At 46.5% G+C, this 22,870-nt stretch overlaps 1 protein-coding gene across 5 annotated transcripts in view; it reads left to right on the top strand.

Moving 5' to 3' along the window:
* Window positions 1-22,870, top strand: part of LOC139071512 (capping protein, Arp2/3 and myosin-I linker protein 3-like) — a 53,258-nt gene that overhangs the window by 24,634 nt on the left and 5,754 nt on the right. For 3 of the 5 annotated variants that reach the window (XM_070554025.1, XM_070554028.1, XM_070554024.1), the window contains exons 18-32: window positions 8,962-9,146; window positions 9,355-9,409; window positions 9,855-10,027; window positions 10,143-10,211; window positions 10,562-10,655; window positions 12,018-12,116; window positions 12,197-12,316; window positions 12,400-12,513; window positions 12,590-12,765; window positions 12,854-12,941; window positions 13,039-13,158; window positions 19,958-20,024; window positions 20,109-20,296; window positions 20,572-20,651; window positions 22,417-22,590. In XM_070554025.1, coding sequence (XP_070410126.1) covers window positions 8,962-9,146; window positions 9,355-9,409; window positions 9,855-10,027; window positions 10,143-10,211; window positions 10,562-10,655; window positions 12,018-12,116; window positions 12,197-12,316; window positions 12,400-12,513; window positions 12,590-12,765; window positions 12,854-12,941; window positions 13,039-13,158; window positions 19,958-20,024; window positions 20,109-20,296; window positions 20,572-20,651; window positions 22,417-22,590 — 1,802 coding nt within the window. Of the gene's footprint in view, window positions 1-8,818; window positions 8,901-8,961; window positions 9,147-9,354; window positions 9,410-9,854; window positions 10,028-10,142; window positions 10,212-10,561; window positions 10,656-12,017; window positions 12,117-12,196; window positions 12,317-12,399; window positions 12,514-12,589; window positions 12,766-12,853; window positions 12,942-13,038; window positions 13,159-19,957; window positions 20,025-20,108; window positions 20,297-20,571; window positions 20,652-22,416; window positions 22,591-22,870 lie in introns of all 5 variants that reach the window. The other 2 variants (XM_070554027.1, XM_070554026.1) reach the window with 1 other exon arrangement.

Raw genomic sequence — 22,870 nt, 5'->3', positions numbered from 1 at the left:
AGGGATTTGAGTGTCTCAATGATCCTAGGAGCTAAGTTGTCTGAGGCTTTCTGCCTCTGGTAGGGTCACCCATGGCAAACAGGTCCTAGCTGAGGGATCAGACAAAGAGCAGCCTGAAGACCTCTTATGATGAATTATATAAATGGAAACCGTGTTCCCTCGCCCGGACGTGGGTCACCGAGACTCCCCTCTGGAGCCAGGCCTGGAGGTGGGGCACGCTGGCAAGCGCCTGGTGGCCAGGCTTTCACCCATGAAGACCGGCCGGGCACAGCCTGAAGAGGAAACTCAGAAGAAGCTACAACGATGTTCTGCTGAGCTGTGGTGGCCTCATGGAGGGGGCCATCGTCTAGCACACTGCTGCTAACCACTTAAACATTCTCCCTCTCCTGATAATAACTTTTTGTTTTCCTTGACGTTGGATGTGCTACTACTAGTTTACCCGTTTAATTATAGATCCACTAGGATAAATACAATAAAGTTTATCTCTCACCAAATAGAATATTTACTAAGACATCACAATGTAACCATAGACACATTACTTGTCTTTGTGTGTGTGTGCGTGCGCGCGCGTGTGCGTGTGTGTGTGTGTGTGTGTGTGTGTGTGTCTGCTCTGTCTTCTCCATCCCCAGTGAGTCGTGGAGGATGGCTGCTTATACTGAGCCAGGATTCTCTGGAGGTTTCTTCCTGTTAAAAGGGAGTTTTCCTCTCCACTGTCGCTTTATGCTTGCTTAGTATGAGGATTGCTGTATAGTCACTGACACTAGTCAGTGACTTGATACAATTTGCTGGGTTCCTTATATAGGAAACATTATTTCTGATTGGCTTAATGAACTGACCTGAATTGGAATGTTTATTATGTGAAGTGCCTTGAGACGACTCTTGTCGTGATTTGGCGCTTTATAAATAAACTTGAATTGAATTGAATTGAAACGTGGGTCCCCCTTCCCATGGGCTCACCACTCGTGGGAGGGGCCAAAGGGGTCGGGTGCAGTGTGTGACGGGTGGTAGTCGAGGGTGGGGACCTTGGCGGTCTGATCCTCGGCTACAGAAGCTGGCTCTTGGCACATGGAATGTCACCTCTCTGGTGGGTAAGGAGCCTGAGTTGGTGTGTGAGGTTGAGAGGTTCCGACTAGATAACAGTCGGACTCACCTCAGTGCATGGCTATGGCTCTGGAACCAGTTTCCTTGAGAGGGGTTGGACTTTCTACCACTCTGGAGTTGCTCCCACTGAGAGGTGCCAAGCAGGGGTGGGCATACTAGTTGCCCCCCATCTTGGTGCCTGTACGTTGGGGTTTACTCCGGTGAATGAGAGGGTAGCCTGCCTCCGCCTACGTGCGGGGGGATGGGTTCTGACTGTGGTCTGTGCTTATGAACCAAACTACAGTTCAGACTACCCACCCTTTTTGGAGACCATGGAGGGGGTGCTGGAAAGCGCTCCTTCCGGTGACTCCCTCGTTCTGCTGGGGGACTTTAACCCTCACGTGGGCAACGACGGTGAGACCTGGAGAGGTGTGGTTGGGGTTGATCTGAATTTGATTGGAGTTTGGTTATTGGACTTCTGTGCCAGTCATGGATCGTCCATAATGAACACCATGTTCAGACATAAAGGTGTCCATATGTGCTCTTGGCACCAGGATACCTTAGGCCGCAGCTCGATGATCAACTTTATTGTTGCTTCATCTGGCCTGCGGCCGCATGTCTTGAACACTCGGGTGAAGAGAGGGGCGGAGCTGTCAATTGACCACTACCTGGTGATGAGTTGGCTCAGATGGTGGGGGAGGATGCCGGTCAGACCAGGTAGGCCCAAACGTATCGCGAGGGTCTGCTGGGAACGTCTGGCAGATTCTCCTGTCAGAAGGAGCTTCAATTCCCACCTCTGACAGAACTTCCAAAATGTTGCGGCGGAGGCGGGGGACATTGAGTCTGAATGGACCCTGTTCCATGCCTCCATTGTTGAGGCGGCCGACCAGAGCTGTGGTCGCAAGATCGTTGGTGCCTGTTGGGTGGCAACCCCCGAACCCGCTGGTGGACACCGGTGGTTAGGGATGCTGTCAAGCTGAAGAAAGAGTCCTATCAGGTGTTTTTGGCCTGTGGGACTCCAGAGGCAGCTGACGGGTACCGGCAGTCCAAGCGGAACGCGGCTCGGGTGGTCGCCAAGGCAAAAACCAGGGAATGGGAGGAGTTCGGTGAGACCATGGAGCAAGACTTCCATACGGTTTCGAGAAGATTTTGGTCCACTATCCGGCACCTCAGTGGGGGAAAGCAGTGCGCTACTAACACTATCTATAGTGGGGACGGTGTGCTGCTGACCTCTACTCAGGATGTTGTGGATCGGTGGGCAGAATACTTCGAAGATCTCCTCAATCCCACCGACACGTCTTCCAGTGAGGAAGAAGAGCCTGGGGACTTTGGGTTGGCCTCTCAAATCTCTGGTGCTGAGGTCACTGAGGTGGTTAAAAGGCTCCTCTGTGGCAAGGCTCCAGGGGTGGATGAGATCCGCCTGGAGTTCCTTAAGGCTCTGGATGTTGTGGGGCTGTGTTGGCTGACGCGGCTCTGCAATATCGCGTGGACATCGAGGACAGTCCCACTGGACTGGAAGACCGGGGTGGTGGTCCCCTTATTTAAGAAGGGGGACTGCAGGGTGTGTTCCAACTACAGGGGGATCACACTCCTGAGCCTTCCTGGTAAGGTCTATTCAGGGGTTCTGGAGAGGAGGGTCTGTCAGATTGTTGAACCTCAGATTCAGGAGGAGCAATGTGGTTTTCATCCTGGCCGTGGAACACTGGACCAGCTCTGTGTCCTTAGGGGGATCCTGGAGGGTGTGTGGGAATTTGGCCAACCAGTCTACATGTGTTTTGTGGATTTGGAGAAGGCGTTTGACCGCGTCCCTCGGGGGGCCCTGTGGGGGGTACTCTGGGAGTATGGGGTACCAGGCCCGCTGATACGGGCTGTTAGGTCCCTGTATGACCGGTGTTAGAGCTTGGTCCGCATTGCCGGTAGTAAGTCTGGCTCATTCCCAGTGAGAGTTGGACTCAGCCAAGGCTGCCCTTTGTCACCAATTCTGTTCATAACCTTTATGGACAGGACTTCTAGATGCAGCCAAGGTGTTGGGGCATCCGTTTCGGTGGCCTGAGGATCAGGTCTCTGCTTTTTGCAGATGATGTGGTCCTGTTGGCTTCATCAGAACGTGATCTTCAGCTTTCGCTGGAGCGGTTTGCAGCCGAGTGTGAAGCAGCTGGGATGAGAATCAGCTCCTCTAAATCTAAGACCATGGTCTTGATTCGGAAAAGGGTAGAATGCCTTCTCCGGGTCAGGGATGAGGTCCTGCCCCAAGTGGAGGAGTTTAAGTATCTCGGGGTCTTGTTCATGAGTGAGGGAAAGCTGGAGCGTGAGATCGATAGGTGGATTGGTGCTGCGTCTGCAGTGACGCGGGCGTTGCACCGGTCTGTTGTGGTGAAGAGAGAGCTGAGTCAGAAGGCGAAGATCTCGATTCACCGGTCGATCTACGTTCCTACCCTCACCTATGGTCATGAGTTTTGGGTAGTGACCGAAATAATGAGATCGTGGATACAAGCGGCCGAAATGAGTTTTTTCCGAAGAGTGGCTGGGCTCTCCCTTAGTGATAGGGTGAGAAGCTCGGTCATTCGGGAGGGCTTGGAGTAGACCTGCTGCTCCTCCACATCCAGAGAAGCCAGTTGAGGTGGCTCGGGCATCTGGTTAGGATGCCTCCTGGTGAGGTTTTTTGGACACATCCAACCAGGAGGAGACCTAAAGGTAGACCTAGGACAGGGTGGAGGGACTATGTCTCTCACCTGGCCAGGGAACGCCTTGGGATTCCCCCGGAGTAGCTGGCCCAAGTGAATGGGGAGAGGGAAGTCTGGGCCTCTCGCCTCAGGCTACTGCCCCCGCGACCCGACTCTCCGGATAAGCGGATGAAAATCCAGATAAGCGGATGAAAATGGATGGATGGATGGATGGATGGACATTCCAATTAAACATACTTATCACTGAGTTCAGTTCATTATGCCAGTTAGTTTCTTAGTCTATTATTAAGTATGAATGAAGTATTATTATTTTATTATTATTTATTAAACACACTTTTATACTAATTTTACAGTTTCCTATATAAAGAACCCAGCAGGTTGCATCAAGTCACTGACTAGTGTCAATGAATGTACAGCAATCCTCATACTAAGCAAGCATTTAGCCACAGTGGAGAGGAAAACTCCCTTTTAACAGGAAGAAACCTCGAGAGGATCCTATGATGAGTAAGGCTGCAAATCCTGCTGTTTTCCATCCCCCACTCTTCCAGTTAATTTGAATTTGGGAAAAAACGAGTGAAGGAGAGCGTTAGCACATGTAAAATGTCCTAAACAATGAGCAAACAGAGTGATCTGATCGAGAAAACCCAGGACTAGTTTTACAGGATTGACTGATTATGACTGACACAAGGATTTAATACAAAGCTCACACAAACTGTTTTAATTCTGTTTTGCAGATATCAGAGCCAATAATACTTGTACTAACTGAGAGACATTCACATCATGAGTTCTAATAAATTATCAGTACCATGTGAGATTGTGTATTATGTTATTTTCAAGGTTTGGCCAGCAGCTAAAACATTTATCACCACTAAATACTTTAAAACTTTAATCAAATTATAGACCTAGCTATTTAAAATGGTTGCAAAATACATTGTAATTAGAGCCCTGCACTGAAGCCCTAGGCCCAAAGCCCAACCCGGCCCGACGGCTCGAGGGCCGGGCTTTAGGCCTAGGGCTGTGTAATTTCCTCGGACACGGGCTGGGCGCTTTTATTTTTAATGAAATTCATTAAAAAAACTGAAACACTTGAACGCAGCAGCACCTGCCTGCTTCTCACGCATCGTTAACTCAGTTAAGGTGTGTGTGGTTTATAAATGCGCCGATATAAACCAATTCTCAAACTGCTGATTGAAACATGTGCCCCTATTCTAATATGCCATTTTATGTCCACTTTGATGTCAGAAACCATTCGTTTATTCTCATGAAAACGGCAGCATTCTATTTTTCTGTGAATAAATTCGCTCTGCAGTTAAAAAAAATACAGCATTCATTGCTGTTTTTTCTAAAGCCGGGCGTACACTGTGCGACTTTTTCACTTTTTTGAGCCGATTTTCCACTCGTGCGAGAATCCACGACACCGGGGAGAGTTTTGCGCCGAGCGGTCGTGTAGTGTACAGGGGGTTACGAGAGGCGATTAACACCACGTGACCAGTGTTTCTACACGTTTTTTTACTCACAAAGATTGTCAAGAAGGCGTGTTTGTCGTGTTCATGTCAAATTAAACTGACCACAAAACACAGATTTACTTTCTTTATTTTGTTTTCCTCATCCAACCCCCATAAATCCCTGTGTGTCCTCCTGCAGCGCTCCCGAAGGACAACAGGCAAAACAAGACAAAAAAGTCTGACGTGTTGAGTAAAAACTGCTATTTTTAGCACATTTTTAGGGCCGACGTGTTGCTACCAGACGTACAGCGTGAGCGCCTGGCTCGTGAGATCTACCCTGTGAGGAAGTCGTACAGTTTGAGCTGAAGCTGAGTGCTGCGAGTGAAAAAGTCACACAGTGTACGCCCGGCTTAACTGGAGAGCGCATTTTCAGAGCGGCAGATTAAATTTACAAACGCATCCAATTAATATAGTGTTCGTAAATTTCATCTGCCGCTCGAAAAATACGCTCTGTTAGATAAAAAAAGCTGCATTGATGCTGTTTTTCTTTCTTTTCTTTCTTTTTTTTTTTTTTTTTTACTGCAGAAGGCTTCTCACAGATAATTAGAACGCTGAGCATCCTATCACGCTAAAACATTATGAAAGGTTAAATAAACAGTCGGGCTCGGGTCGGGCCAGAGAATCCTGAAAACCTTTTCGGACCGGGTCGGGCTGGGGCTCCACCCCCTCGGGCCGGGCCGGACACAAGCTCAGATTTTAGGCCCGTGTGTCACGCCCTGTCCTGTCTACTCTTAGGTTTTGTCTGTTCTCCGTTAATTGCTCCCACCTGCCTCTTGTTTCCCAATCACCATAGCTCCCGCTCCTCTTGTATTTAAACCCCTTCTGTTCTGTGTTCCCTGTCGTGTCATTGTTTCAGTGTTCCAGCGTGTGTTTCCAATAAATCGATGTTAGAAGTCCTCACCTGCCTGCCTGTTTTCCTCCCCGCGTGTGGATCCTTGCCTCACCTCAGCTCACCTCGCCACACGCGCGTGACAGAATGACACGACCCCCTGAAGGGTCCAGCGGGGAGATCCTCCCATGGAAGTATTTATTCCAGTTCTTCTCCGCCGACTATCGACCGGCTTCTCCTTCCCCAGCTCCAGCTCCGCCTCGCCGCAGACGGCGTCCCTGACCTTCTGCCTCGGTGTTCCTCGCCGCCCTTCCGGAACCGGACGGGACGTTGGAGGGAGAGATGCTCCGGGATCGCTCCAGCTTCGAGGGCACGAGGCTGGCTTTCTGCTCCCCCGGGGTTGGTCCACGGCGTGGGGAGAGACGCCGGAATCCACCGCAGCCCTGCGCTTCAGGACGGAGCTGCGAGCCCACCGCTGGCCGTGCTTGGCGAGCCAGTTCGGACACGCCCCCGGTCAGACCAGTTGTCCCGTCTCCGGCCGAATCGGCGTCTGCAGGAGGAGGAGCTGCGCTCGCAGCCCTGTGGGCGGAGCACGCCAGTCTACAGGTTGAAACAGCCCAGGTTCGTCAGACCATCGAACTCCAAGTCCTCCAGCTAGATGATCTGCTCGCTGAGCTCCAGCTGGACGAACTGTTCGCGGCTCCGGCTGAACCAGCTGTCCCGCCTCCGGTCCACTCGGCTCCTCTGTCATCTGTGGGAGGTGGAGCCACACCCACAGTCCAGCCAACTGAACTGGCCAGTCAACGGGCTGAGCTGATCCAGCTTCAACAGAGCGCCCATTCTAATCAGCTCCGACTCGACGCTCTGCGCTCCCTGTCTTCAGCACTAGCACTGCTCGTTCACTCAAGGCCTGTTCCGGGGGGGTCCAGAAGCAGACGGTGCAGGCCCAGAAGCAGACGGTACCAGCCCAGAAGCAGATGGGTCCGGTGCAGGCCCAGAAGCAGACGTTACCAGCCCAGAGGTCAGCGGTTCGGGGACCGGCGTTCCAGAAGCCAGAGGACCAGAAGCGGATGAAAGTCAACACCGCCTCCATTCCAAGGGTCGACGCCTCCATTCCAAGGGTCGACGCCTCCAATCCAAGGGTCGACGCCTCCACTCCTGAAGTTGGCTCGTCCGATGACGTCGCCGCCTCCACTCCTGAAGTCGGCTCGTCCGATGACGTCGCCGCCTCCACTCCTGAAGTCGGCTCGTCCGATGACGTCGCCGCCTCCACTCCTGAAGTCGGCTCGTCCGATGACGTCGCGTCTGGTCTGACGTCTCCTCCGTGTCCGGTTCTGATGGTGACTCTGAAGGTCTCTCCGGTCCAGCCTGCAGGGACTTTGTCGCCGGTCCTGCCTGTGTCCCCGGCCCAGCCTGCAGGGCTCCTCTACCGCAGGCGCCGCCCTCCCAGGGCCCCTCGCCTCCTCTTCTGCCCCAGGCGCAGGCCCCCAAGGGTCCGTCCCCATCTCCTCATCTGCCCCTGGCACAGGCCTCCAAGGGCCTGTCCTCGCCTCCTCATCTGCCCCAGGCGCCGGCCTCCGAGGGACTGTCGCCTCCTCATCTGCCCCAGACGCAGGCCCCCTGAGGTTCGTCCTCGTCTCCTCATCTGCCCCAGGCGCCGGCCTCCAAGGGCCCGTCGCCTCCTCATCTGCAGCAGGCGCCGACCTCCTGACTCTGCTGATCCCTGCCGCCTCTCCTGTGGTCCCTCGGTTCCTCTGGGCCCTCCCTCCGGGTCCCCCTCCTCCCGCCCTGCTCCTTGTTCCTGTGGGCGTCTGGGATCCGCCCTTTGAGGGGGGGGGGGGGGGGGTACTGTCACGCCCTGTCCTGTCTACTCTTAGGTTTTGTCTGTTCTCCGTTAATTGCTCCCACCTGCCTCTTGTTTCCCAATCACCATAGCTCCCGCTCCTCTTGTATTTAAACCCCTTCTGTTCTGTGTTCCCTGTCGTGTCATTGTTTCAGTGTTCCAGCGTGTGTTTCCAATAAATCGATGTTAGAAGTCCTCACCTGCCTGCCTGTTTTCCTCCCTGCGTGTGGATCCTTGCCTCACCTCAGCTCACCTCGCCACACGCTCGTGACACCGTGCAGGGCTCTAGTTGTAATATTGAAAAGAAATAGTATGTGCAATTTGAAACATACTCAACTGATAGTGGATCTCACAAAAAATCTTCTGAAGACAGAGCTTGTCTAAAGAGAAAAGAGAATATTAGATTTAGTCCTGTCGAGCAGCCAGAAACATTTGCTCGATGTGAAAATAAAAATCTTCTTTGCTAACAGCTTATTGGCTAACACTGAACATCAGCTAGATCAGTCACACGTGCATATTTTTGTTTTAAACGTTCACTATGAGATATACTTGCTCCTCTGTGTGACTTTTTATTTAATCTCACAGTTTCAGCAGCAATGAAATGTAGAGGAATAATTTATCAAGTGGGTTATTAATAGGTTCAACTGTTTCCCGTCTGAGCCTTCAGCTTTCAGTGTTGATCCAACTTTTGCAAATTCTAAGAAAACTGCAAAACGGCGAGAAACATTCTATAGCAGCAGATCACAAGCTAAACAAGGCTGCAGTCATGAGCTGGCCTCAGTGTGATAAAGTAGAACAAACCCCTAAAGACTGACGTGAAAATGACTCTCATTCAGGCCTGTGCACATGTTAGCTTTTCCTCTTTCTCTGCCTTCAGCTGAGATCTGCAGGAGCTGCAGTAATCCAGGAAATCTTCCCCAGGGTCTCCTCCGTCGCCACTCTGGATATCTCCGACAACGGTACCTGGACACGCTGTTAGAACAAGTCCTGCTGTGACCTTGGCTTTTTGTCCTGTTGTAGGAGAGGACTGAGTGGGCTGCTAATGGATCAAGCCACGCTGAGCCCCGTGTGTGTGTGTGTGTGTGTGTGTGTGTGTGTGTTTTGGCAGGTCTTGACGCAGATTTGCTCACAGTGCTACCTGCCCTCTCAAGACACCCGTCCCTAAAGCACCTTCATCTGGGAAAGAACTTCAACATCAAAAGCAGGTGCTGCCAGCGTTTCACTTAACTCTGCGCTACAGTTATTAATGGATGCTGTGTGTGTGTGTGTGTGTGTGTGTGTGTGTGTGTGTGTGTGTGTAAATAAAAACCTTTGTGATTTTAACACACTTTTTTAAGCTGCAGCCTTTGATTGAGGCAGACGAGTCACTAGCGGCCGGAAATCACATCTCTTTATTCGTCTCTGTGTCTGCAGGGTTCTGGATGAAGTCCTGCAGAAGTTGGTCCAGCTCATCCAGGAGGAGGAATGTGTGAGTGATCACACAGGAAAGGACAAAAATAACTCTAAATTTAGCTGCTCAACTCTGTAAATCAACTCATCCGCCAGGTTATTTGATCATGCCTAATATTAAATTTCGTTCATTTATTAATAAAATACAAGTTTATTGAAAGTCTGTTTTTTTCCTGTGGTTCAAGTACCAAACTAGATTAGTGGAATTATGTTTCTCTGTAGACGTGTGACTGTGATGAATTATTTTTCTGCCTCTGTTGTGAACAGTTTCTACATCACTTCTCACACACGTAGTAAATAATTCACACGTAAGACATGTAGAGTTATGTTGGCAAGCTGTCACATCGATATGCAGTAAATTTGACTCCAGCTCTTCACCCTCTGCTGCTCTTTCTACTGCTTCCTCTGGGTTATTTTTTACACATACATGACAATTTTTTCCACCACACTTGCTGCCTCTGCAGGCCCTGCAGTCTTTGTCTTTGTCCGACTCGCGCCTGCGCTCTCGGGGCACCATGCTGGTCAACGCTCTGGGCAGCAATGCCTGCCTGAGGAAAGTGGATCTGAGTGGAAACAATATGGATGACATTGGAGCCAAGATGCTCAGTAAAGCCTTGCAGATCAATACAACTCTCAGGTAAGAGACAGAATGTTTTAGAAATTGGCCATTTCTGTGTTTTATTTTATTTTTTGCAGAATTTGCAGCATTTTGCAGGTTTGCATTCTGTGCAACTCACAACCTTGCTCTGCAGGAGCGTGACATGGGATCGCAACAACACCTCTGCAGCAGGATTTCTTGATGTGGCTCGAGCACTTGAACAGTAGGAACAATACCATACAATTTGTTTTGTGTAGATGTGAGCTGCTTTCTATACGTTGCATCATTTTCTTTGTGTAAATGCATTCATTTAACCTAAAGTTTTAACATGAGAAGGCAGTTGGTTTCCCTCTCGTTAACAGTCTAAGCTCACCTTTAGGGTAATGACGACATGGCTGCATAGATCTAAGTGTTACTCACTAGTTAAAGGGCACTGATGAATATTTTGGGATGGTCTCTGTCCAGTGGGGGTGTTAATTTGTAGCCTCTCCTCTTTAATTTCCCTTTTTAGTCTGATATTGTCTCCTTCAATAAGCTGACCCCTCCATCATGCTCTGCTCTCTCCTTTCGTAGTAATTTCACCTTGCAGTACATGCCTCTACCCCTAAGCGACATCAGCCAGGCGTACCGCAGCGCTCCTGAGAAGACAGAGCAGGCCCTGACAAAGGTTGGCATTAGTGGAACAATCACTGCCACAGAACATTTATCAACAATGCGCCGGAAAGGGCATGTGTCTCCTTTTAACTCTGACAGAAAACTAAAGAAACAGACCCATTTTTCTAACATGGATCCATTATTTCCTTACACATTGGTCAGAGTTTGAATGAAGATATCCACCCTATGTAATTCTCTTTAAATACTCCCAAGTAGCCATCTGGTGCAAATAAATAAACATTAAACCTGTAAACCCTTCAGTCATGTGTTTACATATAGTATAAAACACCATATGAGCAGCAAACATGATCCACAGCTGTTCACTCAAAGAGGATTCTTATTTTAGACTTTAGGTTAAGATCCTCTGATCTGACAGAAAAGATCATGGGAGATTAAAGGGCCTCCGTCTCATGTTGCCTGCTGCCCGTGATGCCAAGGGTTTGAAGATCATCGTATCTTGAGAGTTGTTAATGATGGAAACTTTTTAGTCAAATTTGGAATATAAAAATCTGAAATTATTGTGTGATTTGGCTACGTGTTCTGTCCTCACTAAGTGTTGTCCTCGTGGACGTAGACTCAGCTATCCAGACAGCTAAACACTCTCCCAATCAAAAATCCAAGGAACAGGCCGATGTGTTGAGTTGGATGATTTAATAAGGAAAAAGTGTGAAACTGTTGACAAACCAGAAATAAACCAATAAAAATGTTGCATCAGTATAAAACAACACCACATGAAATCACGCTCATGCTCAAAATGTTAAAGAAACCACATGTGAGGTGAGCTAGCTTAACCTTACTAGCTTAGGTTACACCTGCATTCAAATTAAATTCAAACTACAAACTATATCACTCTTTCACAACAATAACAATGCACACAAGTCGTTTCAGTGATAACAGACAATATTACTCACAGATGATGCCGTTTATCAACTTGTGAAGGCATGGATGGTAACAGATTAACATAGGTGAAACTGCTTCTGGCTAGATCTTGCAGAATAAAAAACAACCACTAGAGGGCAAACTACTGAACAGAAAATACCTAATGCCAGCACACTACGATGTGAATAATCTCACCTAATAATTTGTCAAATCAGTATTACTAAAACTGATGAGGTTGTAACCGTATTGGTGTTTTCTGAGGTCATTTAGATGTGGTGGCCATCTTGAATGTGTCTGAGGTAATGAAAACTTTCTAAGAATTTTAGTGTTTTGCTAACAGACAAACTGAGTCGATTCTCAGTATAGTTGATGGCAAAGGTTTAAACAAATATCTCTTTTTCAATCTGCCAACACTTGTGGTTTGGGAGTACCCTGCAATGACATAAAAGTCTCTTCTATTCTATTCTGTTCTATTGTTTTTACTCCGCTCCCTCAGATCCAGCGAGCTCTGGTCAGGAACAACCAGACGCAGCGTTTCTCTCAGCGCCAGGCTCTGCGGCTGCACCAAGGCTTGGTTACCAGCACTGCTGAACAGGTAACTCATCCTTCTGCAGGTTCCAGTTGCTCATGAGCATTTTTGCACCATAATCACCAACCCTCCTGTTTGTTTCCAAGGTGATGGAGCGGCTCTGTGTGCGTGTCCAGCAGCAGGTTTGTTTGTTACGTGGAGTCGGAGAGAAGGAGGAGATTCAGTCTGCAAAACAAGTGCTCAAGGAAGCCCGAAACTCTCGTGCTGTGAGTCGGATGAAATGTAGGGACGTAGCATTTTGGGGTATTATAATGTGCTTAGATGGATCTTTTCTCCTCTTTGCTCCAAGCTGTATCCTTCTCTGTGTGAGCTGGCTCATGTTCTGTCCGTGGACGGGCCGGTTCGACAGAGACTGGACTCTCTGGCGGGTGAACTTGCCAAAGCTGCAGATAAAGAGCTGCAGGTAGATCTAACAGCCTTCTTTCTCAGCGTGATCCCTAACAGGTGACAGAGTTACTGATAACTGACATCCATCTCAGGGGATCGTCGACTCCATGGTGTCCCTCTGCCGCGAGCTCTGCCCTTTATCTTCCTCTGCAGCCGAGAGATTAAGTCCTCCGCTGTCATCCGTCTCCGAGGGTGTGTCCATCCCTCGCTCCGCCATCCGCACTGCCCTGATGGAGAGAGCAGCGCAGGACATTCACAGAGCTTTGGAGTAAGAAAGGAAACTGAGAGTCTGAATTTGATAAGCAAAGAACTGATTCTGCTCTCGCTTTTACTAAGCCTCTTCTCGTCTCCCTTAGAGAAGTAAAGCTGTCTGTGGTTTCCTATCTCACCAACTCCATCGTGGACCAAATCCTGCAGGAGCTCTATGCCACCCATAAGACGCTGGTAAAAGCAAAGCTCTCACACAGTCAAGGGCGTGAAAGAGACACAGATTGGTTGAACGAGTGAGTGTCAAAAGGTTTAAGAGCGCCGTCTGTCTCAGACCCGGCAGGTGTCTCATCTTAAATGCTGGGAGGGGACGTGTGAAGACGGGACAGCTTGGACTTTTAACAGACACAGGGACTCTCTGGACATCACAGATGAAGAGCTCGGCGCCAGCATAGTGAGTGTGGACGTGTGTGTGTGTGTGTGCGTGTGTTTCAGTCTCAGCCACCATCTAATGACGTGTGTGTTTTTATTTCCAGTGGTAATTTTTCATCTTTTTAACATTTTATGGTTTTGCTCCTTTTTTCCTTCTAGGAACGTTTGAAAATGATCCGATGCTGCCGAGCCTTTCCTTTACACAGCTTTAGACCCTGACAGCTTCAGTCCTTTCACCTTGCTTCTGCAGGTTTTCCCTGCGGTGTCTCCTTATTTTGCAAGCAGATGAAGTTAATTAAAAAGATTTAAAGGATTTTGCTGATTTCCAACTGTTTCTCTTAAATTACCTGCTGTCAAAGTAAATATGTTTCTTGGACAGCTGAGGGGAAAAGATAAATATCATTCTCCCCACTCTGCCTGCAGCACTGGTTTTGTCTAAGTCATTGTCACTATACATGTTTATCCTGAAAACACCAAGGCCTGTTTTTGTTTAGCTCCGTTTTTTTTTTTTTTTTTTTTTGCATCATTTGCTTCCACTATCTGTTTCTACTCAACGTCTGGTTTATAAAGCTAATGATGCTACTGATATGCTCATGCAAACACGTTCATAAGATTTTGTTTGCACCTGTTTGTTTTCTTGTCTCAGTAAAATCTAAAATTGGACTGCTGTAACAAACACAAATGGCGCAAAAAAATGACGCAAAGTATAAAGAAATGTGAATTTGCTCCAAGGTAGCAGATGTTTGACCCGATCCTTCTGGCAGTCTTAAGTATGCGTATCATTACCGTACAGTTCTAAAAATAATCTTATCAGATATTCCTTCCGTGTGTGGTGTGTTACGAGTGCTGTGATCTGCTCAAAAGCATTTGGGTCATTCGGGGTGGAAATATTCTTGATCGTCTTGGTCAGATTTTCTAGAACAAAGTTGCTGGCTGTTGAATGTGACATGTGGCCAGTCAAAAAGCAAGGTGAGGGGAGCACACTCCTTCTCCACCGCATTGTTAACTCTGAAGTCTCATTTGATCTGGTGTTTTGGGACGACAGTGGCAGAGGATTTAAGTTCCCGTCTCCTAACTGGTAGGTTGTGGGATTGAGTCCTGCTCAGTCTGTTGCAGTTGTGTCCTTGGGCAAGACACGTGGACATGCCAGTGTTCAGCAGCCTCGCTTTCATCAGTGTGCCGAGGGCAGCTGTTGTAGCATGTGAATATGTTGTGAAGTGCCTTGGGGGGTTGTAGAACCCTAGTAGGAACAATACAAATGCAAGCCATGTCAAGACTTCCTGTCGCAACAAGAGATATCTGTAAGTAAAGCAAGTTCTCGTGAGGTCTGTAGTTTTTACTAAAGCTGGATGATAAAGAAAAAAAGCATGTCATGGTCTGCGTCCTGCGCCCCCCCCCCCCCCCCCCTCATGTGTTCTCCAGCCCTCTCTAGGTTCCCCTCATGTGCCTCCTTGTGTTCCCCAGCCCACTCCAGGTTTTCCCCTTAGGTGTTCCCCTTAGCTTCCTGTGTCCCTTCTTGTCTCCAGCTCCCACCAGGTTTCCCAGCTTCACTTATTCTTTAGTTTGCTTTGTATTTATACCATCGAGCTAGTTTTTCACTGTCGTTTTCATAGGTTCAGGTTTTCTTCTAGGTTCCTTCCTTGGTCCTTCCCCACCGGTTTATTAGTTCTCCCTTTCTCCTTAGATCATTAGTTATCTGTCTTGTTCTTCTAGTCTTTAGGTTTGGTTATTATTCATAGGTCATGTTTTATTTCCCCTCCTCAGCTTAGATTCCTCTCCCTAATTAGTAAATTGTTTTCACCAGGTTTCTCTCTCCCCATGCTCCTGCAGCTCATCTCTCAGTCATCCTGCCCCTGTGTGTAAAACCCTGTCTGCGTCTCAACGTGTTGTTGGTCCATTGTCCTTGTCAGCGTTGTTGTTCCCCCCTCTTAGGTCTACTAGGATTTTGGCTTTGTGCCCTATTGGGAGTTTTTGGCTTCGTCATTCTTAATAAAGAATGTTTTCTTTTACTTCCCCTCCGGCCTCGTGTCGTTCTGGGTGTTTGAGCATCGGTCCAACTCCTCCAGCGCACAACGTGACAAAGCATATCGATAAGAATAAATTCATATTGATTGATATCAATAATTATTGATAACCATAAAAAATGTTGAACTTTTATTTTAAATGCAGCCCTGGTTATTATATGTCATTACTTTATGATAAAAATGCTGGTTGCGTTGCCAGACTTGTAAAAATCTAAATATCACCATGCTGGTGAACTCACTTATCCTTTTTCTGGACAATTACCTTCGTCTCTCCTTGTCATGCTGTCACATGCTGTCGGTTTAGATGTGACAGAGGAGGGCTAGGTGATGGGGTGGGATCTGTGTTTCTGATTGGTTGGGAGTAAGTAACAACTCCAGTATTGTTATTCAATAGGCTATAATGAAATAAAGGAAATTTTTATTTCAGGATTTTTTTACCCTTATTTTTATTGCACCACATGTATATTGATCTCTCTCTCTCTCTCTCTCTCTCTCTCTCTCTCTCTCTCTCTCTATATATATATATATATATATATATATATATATACACACACACACAGTACAGGCCTAAAGTTTTGGACACACCTTGTCATTCAATGTGTTTTCTTTATCTTCATGACCATTACAAAGGGGCCAACAAGTGCTAAACACCTCTGGGAACTCCTTCAAGACTGCTGGAAAACCATTTCAGGTGACCACCTCTTGAAGCTCATCAAGAGAACGCCACGAGTGTGCAAAGCAGTAATCATCGCAAAGGGTGACTTTTTAAAGAAAATAGAATATAAAACAAGTTTTCTGTTATTTCATCTTTTTTGGTTAAGTACACAACTCGATGTGTTCATTCGTAGTTTTGATGCCTTCAGTGAAAATCCACCAATGGTCATGAAAATAATGGAGATGGTGTGTCCAAACTTTTGGCCTGTACTGTATACATACATATCTATATCTATATATATATCTATCTATATATATATATATATATATATATATATATATATATATATATATATATATATATATATATGTATATATATATATATATATATGTGTGTGTGTGTGTGTGTGTGTGTGCGTGTGTATGTATCACTATTGAATTATTGTCCAGCTCTAGTTTTAATCATGTAGCTGCACACCAAACAAACTGTAGGACCAACAAAGGCTAAACCATAATTTTAGAATCACAGCGTGTTTGGTCTCTCATGCTTTGAAAATTGTCCAACAAGTTCATCATCTTTCCATGCAAACCGGGCCTTTGACGACATCTGGGCGTGATGCTTTATCTGCTGAATGTAGCAACAAGAGACGATAAATCTTTTCTGACCCTTTATTTCCAGGTGCAACAATGTGGACACGCATCACTGTGAGAAATGACAAATCACACATTTTCCTGACATGCCTACCCTATTTTTATTAAGACAATAGAGCATCTGATTACTATTTTTGTCATTGGTTTTTTATTAAATTACCATTTTACCTTAATGTTTTATTAGGAAGTCCGCACAACATGGTACATTTTATACTCTCCTGTTTAAACACATTCTATGAGCATTAATGCAGAGACCTAGCCTACCCACTCCTTCCCCAGTGTCCACCAATCTGTCCATCATGCTGATCTCTTCTTTTTAAGGGTTTGACACAGATACAATAGCATCAGGTCTCAGAAACGATAAAAAAAACCGGAACTTTACATTTGTTTCTCAAAAAGTGCAGATTTTCTACAATTGGAAGACTTTCAAAAGAACTATATCAAATATAAATGAAACCATAATACCTCATTTAAATGTAGGCAAACGTCAGAGACACTGTCTGGTTGGCAGCACATAGGTAGGTTTTAGAATTTAGATTTTAGACGTGAGAAATTCTAATTGTTGCCGGTGTCGGTGCAGGATCGGCTCGGGTTCAGGATCGGCTCGGGTGCAGGATCGGCTCGGGTGCAGGATCAGCTCGGGTTCAGGATCGGCTCGGGTGCAGGATCGGCTCGGGTGCAGGATCGGCTCGGGTTCAGGATCGGCTCGGGTGCAGGATCGGCTCGGGTTCAGGATCGGCTCGGGTGCAGGATCGGCTCGGGTGCAGGATCGGCTCGGGTTCAGGATCGGCTCGGGTGCAGGATCGGCTCGGGTTCAGGATCGGCTCGGGTGCAGGATCGGCTCGGGTGCAGGATCGGCTCGGGTGCAGGATCGGCTCGGGTTCAGGATCGGCTCGGGTGCAGGATCGGCTCGGGGTCCTTCGACCTTTGATGACGTCAAAGTAGTCGATTGGCTGAACATGAAGCTTACGGAAGTTACGTTATCACGTTATGATTCTGATTGGTCAGAACAAATTTGCGGTCGTAGTCTTAGCGGTTGTAGTCCTGTAGTCCAAAAATCAACACTTTTTGGAGAAAATGTGTTTGAATTTCTAAAGGAAATGTAAAATATCAGCAAATGATAAACGGTGACCCTCAAAAGATCTTGATGTTGATGAAACGGGGCAAAATAAAATATAAGAACTTTATTGAAAGACACCAAGCAACATTTAGAGTCAAAGCATGGACGTAATTTTGGGGGGGGACAGGGGGGACATGTCCCCCCCACTTTTTCCAAAGTCAAGTTTTGACCCCTGCACTTTTTACCATCCAAAAACAATATTACGCTATATTAAATTGACACAGGTTGCGCTCTAGGACCAAGCAGAAAACAACCGTTTGTATTGAAGCCCATTTCCCATTAGAGCATACTGTAAAGATCCCCCCCCCCCCCCGTGTCCCCCCCACTTCTAAAGTGAAAGTTACGTCCATGAGTCAAAGAATGTATTTAGATAACAACTAAGGAAATGTACAGACGAACTCCACATGAATACAAACAGATGTGGCTTCACCTATAAGAACTGTTCTATGTTTGTCAGTCCGATGTTGGTTTTATGCAGTTTCACATTCTTTACTAAACAAAGATAATACGGTGTTTTATCAACAAATTACAATTATAACGAAAGCATTTAGGTGTTAACAAAACGATCCTGTACCGACACAGGCCCTTTTTGTGTAATAGTAATTTTAGATATCTAGTTTTTTACAAGGTTTCAGCAGAATCTCAGTCATATGTTTACTTAACCATGAAATATGATTTAATATTTCCAACATGTATATTTTTTTACTGAACTACTTTTGGTTGAATTCTAATAGAATAGCCATGTAAAACTGAGTTTTACTGAATATAATTTCCAGTATCAGCTGTTACACATCACAACAAGCCGTTGTGTCAGTTTGTTAATGAAACGATGACCTGCTTGTTTACCAGATTGTTCATTTGAGAATCAGAGATAATTACAGACGTTGGTTCAGTCCTAGTAGAGCTGTCCCTCTGTGGATTTAACAGCTCAAGCATTATTCTGACTTCTGTTGTTTTGTTTTGTTTTCAAACAGGAAGTCTACAGTAAAAGGTCACAGGTTCTGAGAGGCTGCTGCTCCACTGGAAACACTTTAACAAAGCTCCAATTGATGATCCTTCGTCAATTCACTTGTGTCCTGGCCTTTAGAAGCTCGGGCTGATTGGAGTGATTGAAGCACACGTTGAATGTCAGCGTTTCAAAAGGCCTATTATTACAACCATGGAGGCTTTGACTAACAATAAACAATCAAGTTGTATATATGCGCATAATACACAGCGGGCTAATAATATAACCACTTCTGCCTCTGATGTGCGTCAGCTGTCAGATCTTTTTTAATTTTGTTATTCATACAGCTAAATAAGTCATCATCTGGTTCATACTCTTGAGTTTCTAACGTCTGTATCCATTCACAGGCCTGATTCACGTCCAGATTTTCTTCTCAGAGTTTATTCTGTCATCGGTGCGCCACTTTAGCTTTACTTTTCTCATCTGCAGCCCAAGATCCTCCACGTATAACTGCTACCTTCGTGTCTGAAGAGCAGGAATGCTGAGCTAAGCTAAAAACCTAAACAATATTCAGCAAACGTCTCCTCACTTTTCAAAGAGCAGCTCAATATCTACAAGACAGCAGTTGCATTTGCAGGAAAATCTCAAGAATCTAACATGGTTTTATAATCTTCATTTGCAGTCCCAGCATGCACCTCCAGCAGCTTTCAGAAACCCGTGAAGATTTTTACACCCATAGCTGAAAATACCGCTGTCCCTCTCACTATTAATCCATCTACTTTTGTTAATTATTAGAAAGAAATTATTCATCCATCCATCCATTTTCATCCGCTTATCCGGACTCAGGACTCAGACTTCCCTCTCCCCAGCCACTTGGGCCAGCTCCTCCGGGGGTTCCCCACCAGAGAGGTGACATTCCACGTGCCAAGAGCCAGCTTCTGTAGCCGAGGATCAGACCGCCAAGGTCCCCGCCCTCGACTACCACCCGTCACACACTGCACCCGACCCCCTTGGCCCCTCCCACGAGTGGAGAGCCCATGGGAAGGGGGACCCACGTTTCCTCTTTGGGCTGTGCCCGGCCGGGCTCCATGGGTGAAAGCCCGGTCTCCAGGCGCTCGCCAACGTGCCCCACCTCCAGGCCTGGAGAGAAATTATTAAAATAATTATTTTCAGGATATAGATGATCTGATGACATTTTCCATGAACATCATACAGTTCATGTCTAAAACTAATTTAAATGTAAATTTTGTCTTTCTTTTCAGCATTTGCTCATCTCTTGGTGCTGTTTGTCTTCTTGGGTCCTAATTTGTTTATTTTTTCACGTGAAATTAATTACGCTGATTCGACAGTCTCCTAATGGCAAAGCACTGATTGCTCTAAAAAAAGAATTTTTTTTGTCTTCATTCGTTTCTTTGGTCCTCCCAGGACACAATAGCGATTAAGAAGCGCAGCTCCAGAACAAGAAGAATACGACCCGTCTCCACCAGACTGAGTGAGTCCTCGTTTCTATTTCTTGCTTCAGCCCGTTGATGTCTGTTGTTTCTCTGATCCTCTTGCCCCTCTGTGTTGCCTTCAGGCCTGTGTGACGACTCCAGCTCCTCTCCACCTCCATCTGTGCCATCGTTCTCGTCTCCACTGCCCCACTCGGCCTCCTGGGAGGGCTTGTCTGAGCTGCCCACGCAGGGTTTGCCTCTCCATCATGTGACACGGGTTCGACCGAGGCCTCCGCGGAGGCACAGAGGCGCTCACATCCCCGCTGAGACAGTAGGCGTGATCCTCCCCAAACTACAAAATCATTCATATATTCCAGTCTACATTACTCCGGTCTTGATCTGTTTATCTGTCTGTTCATAACTCACGTGTCTGCTGACGTTTCTGCCTGCTGGCTGTGACTCCTGTCTTCTTCAGGGGTTGAATTGGATTATGGCGTCTGAGCGACTGCAGTGTGATCTGTTTGTTTTATTGCACACATAACCTTAACAAATGAACCCCACTCGAGTGACCTCCATAAAAAGTGTGCTGTGTTTATTTCTGCTCAGCACTGCAGTGAAAATGGAGGAGTAAGCCCTCTGGATGATGGACTCCCAGATTTTTATTCCAAACGCGTTCTGCCTGACAGGTGAGACCTCACCTACAAACACGTTAGCTGTAAGACTTTATCAGCCAAACATCTGAAGTAAACAACCTGCTGATTTCAACAGGTTTCTTCAGTTGATTAATGCTTTATCTGCATTTTTTTTACAGCTAATAGAAAATTAATAAAAACGCCTAACTCATCACTCGCTGTATCGGGCGGTGTTTCATTTATTTCTACAGCCTAATGCAGGAGTCAACCCCAACTCTTGGATGTTGGTTCTCCGACCTTCATACCCTCAAGATAAAATATCAATAGGCATTTTTTACTTATTGAGTCATTGTGTAGCCAATGTACGTAGCTGGGCTCCATATGGAATATGTATTGGCGAACTATAAGGGTCCCAACGGGTTTTGTCTGCAGTTTCCAAAGTGGTCCCCCGGGTCACAAAGATTTTAATGGGTATGTGTGAGTCAAACCAACTGGGATCCATTGAAAACCTATGATTTAGCCTTGTAAAATCTATGTGGCCACACCCTTGTGGGCCACTGACTAGTGTCAGTATCTTTACAGCAATCCTCATACTAAGCAAGCATTTAGCGACAGTGGAGAGGAAAACTCCCTTTTAACAGGGAGAAACCTCCAGAGAATCCTGGCTCAGAATAAGCAGCCATCCTCCACGACTCACACACACACACACACACACACACACACACACACACACACACACACACAACCCACCCACATACAAACAGGCATCCACACACACACAACAAGTAATGTGTCTACGGTTACATTGTGATTTCTTAGTAAATATTCTATTTGGTGAGGGATAAACTTTATTGTATTTATCCTAGTGGATCTATAATTAAACGGGTAAACTAGTAGTAGCACATCCAACGTCAAGGAAAGCATAAAGTTATTATCAGGAGAGGGAGAATGTTTAAGTGGTTAGCAGCAGTGTGCTAGACGATGGCCCCCTCCATGAGGCCACCACAGCTCAGCAATTTAAAAACAGAGGGTGAATGATGATGTCATGAGTACCCAAGCTATTCAAAGCTTCTCCATGTCTTGATCATCCTGGTGCTGGGCTGATGCTTCGTTATGTCACAGTGAGACTCTCGAGGCTACTCAAATCATAAGTCACATGTTTATGCTTCGAGGTTTCCTTTTTCCTCTGACTGCTGACTTGAGTCTGAATAAATCTCTTTGAGAGCTAATTCATTCAGGAGCTGGCCTCTCGTTCTACAGTCCATCATCTTTGCTCGCTTAAACAAAGATGCAAATGTTGTCACCGTTTAATGATCGGAGGCTGCTCAGAGGCATCTAGAGGGCAAATCAGTCCTGGTAATTCAGTGACTGTTGATTAAATGAGCTCAGCTCTGTGTGAATTAACGCTGCAAGGAGTTGGTGACTTTGTTCATTGTTGTAATTAGTTAACAGCCGTTTAATGAAATCCAAAATTAGGGAATGGAATCATGCAAAAGGAAAAGTTTGGTATTAAGATTAAGACTTAAAGTGTTTTTCTATCTTGCAGCTCAGCGGGTTAAATGAGTGATTTTCTTTTCTTGCACTTATACAATATACATAATACAAAGAGTGCACTTGAGCTTTATTATTGTGTACCAGGAGACGTAGCCTAGCAACACTCACAGTGCAGCAACAGGCCAAAGAACAGGCGACCCAGATGGCTCTGATGAATTCTGTGACATCCTGACAGAAGGGCTCACACGTGAATGAACGAGATGATTACGCCGCACCGGACTTTGTGTGTATGTTTCACATTTGGTTCTTCTCTCACCTTTTTCAGTCAGCTCTCATCTCTGCACAAAGCACACTCTCTGAGGAGGAAGAAGAGGAGAAACATGCTGGCCATCTTCGGTTTCCGAAAAAACCGCAGCCAGACTCTGTCCAATCAGGGGCCGGAGTCTGAAGCTGAGGTCTACGAGGACGGGTGCCACACTGTCGCCACGGCGCTCACGGGGTTAGTGGATCTACAGAAACACACACACACACACACCTTATTTATTTAAAAAGCCATGTCCTTGCACATAAAACATAAAGTCCATGTAGTTTTACCAGATCATGTGTTTTACTCCATGATCCTGATATGCTGATGACCGTCTTTCCTTGGTTTTTATTGGAATGACCATGAGCTTCGGAAATACTCAACATAAGCTGCTCTGAATCCCCGTCTTTTTGCTGTTGATTCAAGAAATGGCACAAAGCTCCCAAAGTGCGATCAGGCAGATTTCAGAGTGTTT

Source organism: Nothobranchius furzeri, chromosome 8 (genome assembly GCF_043380555.1).
Source record: "Nothobranchius furzeri strain GRZ-AD chromosome 8, NfurGRZ-RIMD1, whole genome shotgun sequence".
Taxonomy (NCBI): Eukaryota; Metazoa; Chordata; class Actinopteri; order Cyprinodontiformes; family Nothobranchiidae; genus Nothobranchius; species Nothobranchius furzeri.
This window is presented reverse-complemented; position numbering and strand designations above follow the sequence as displayed.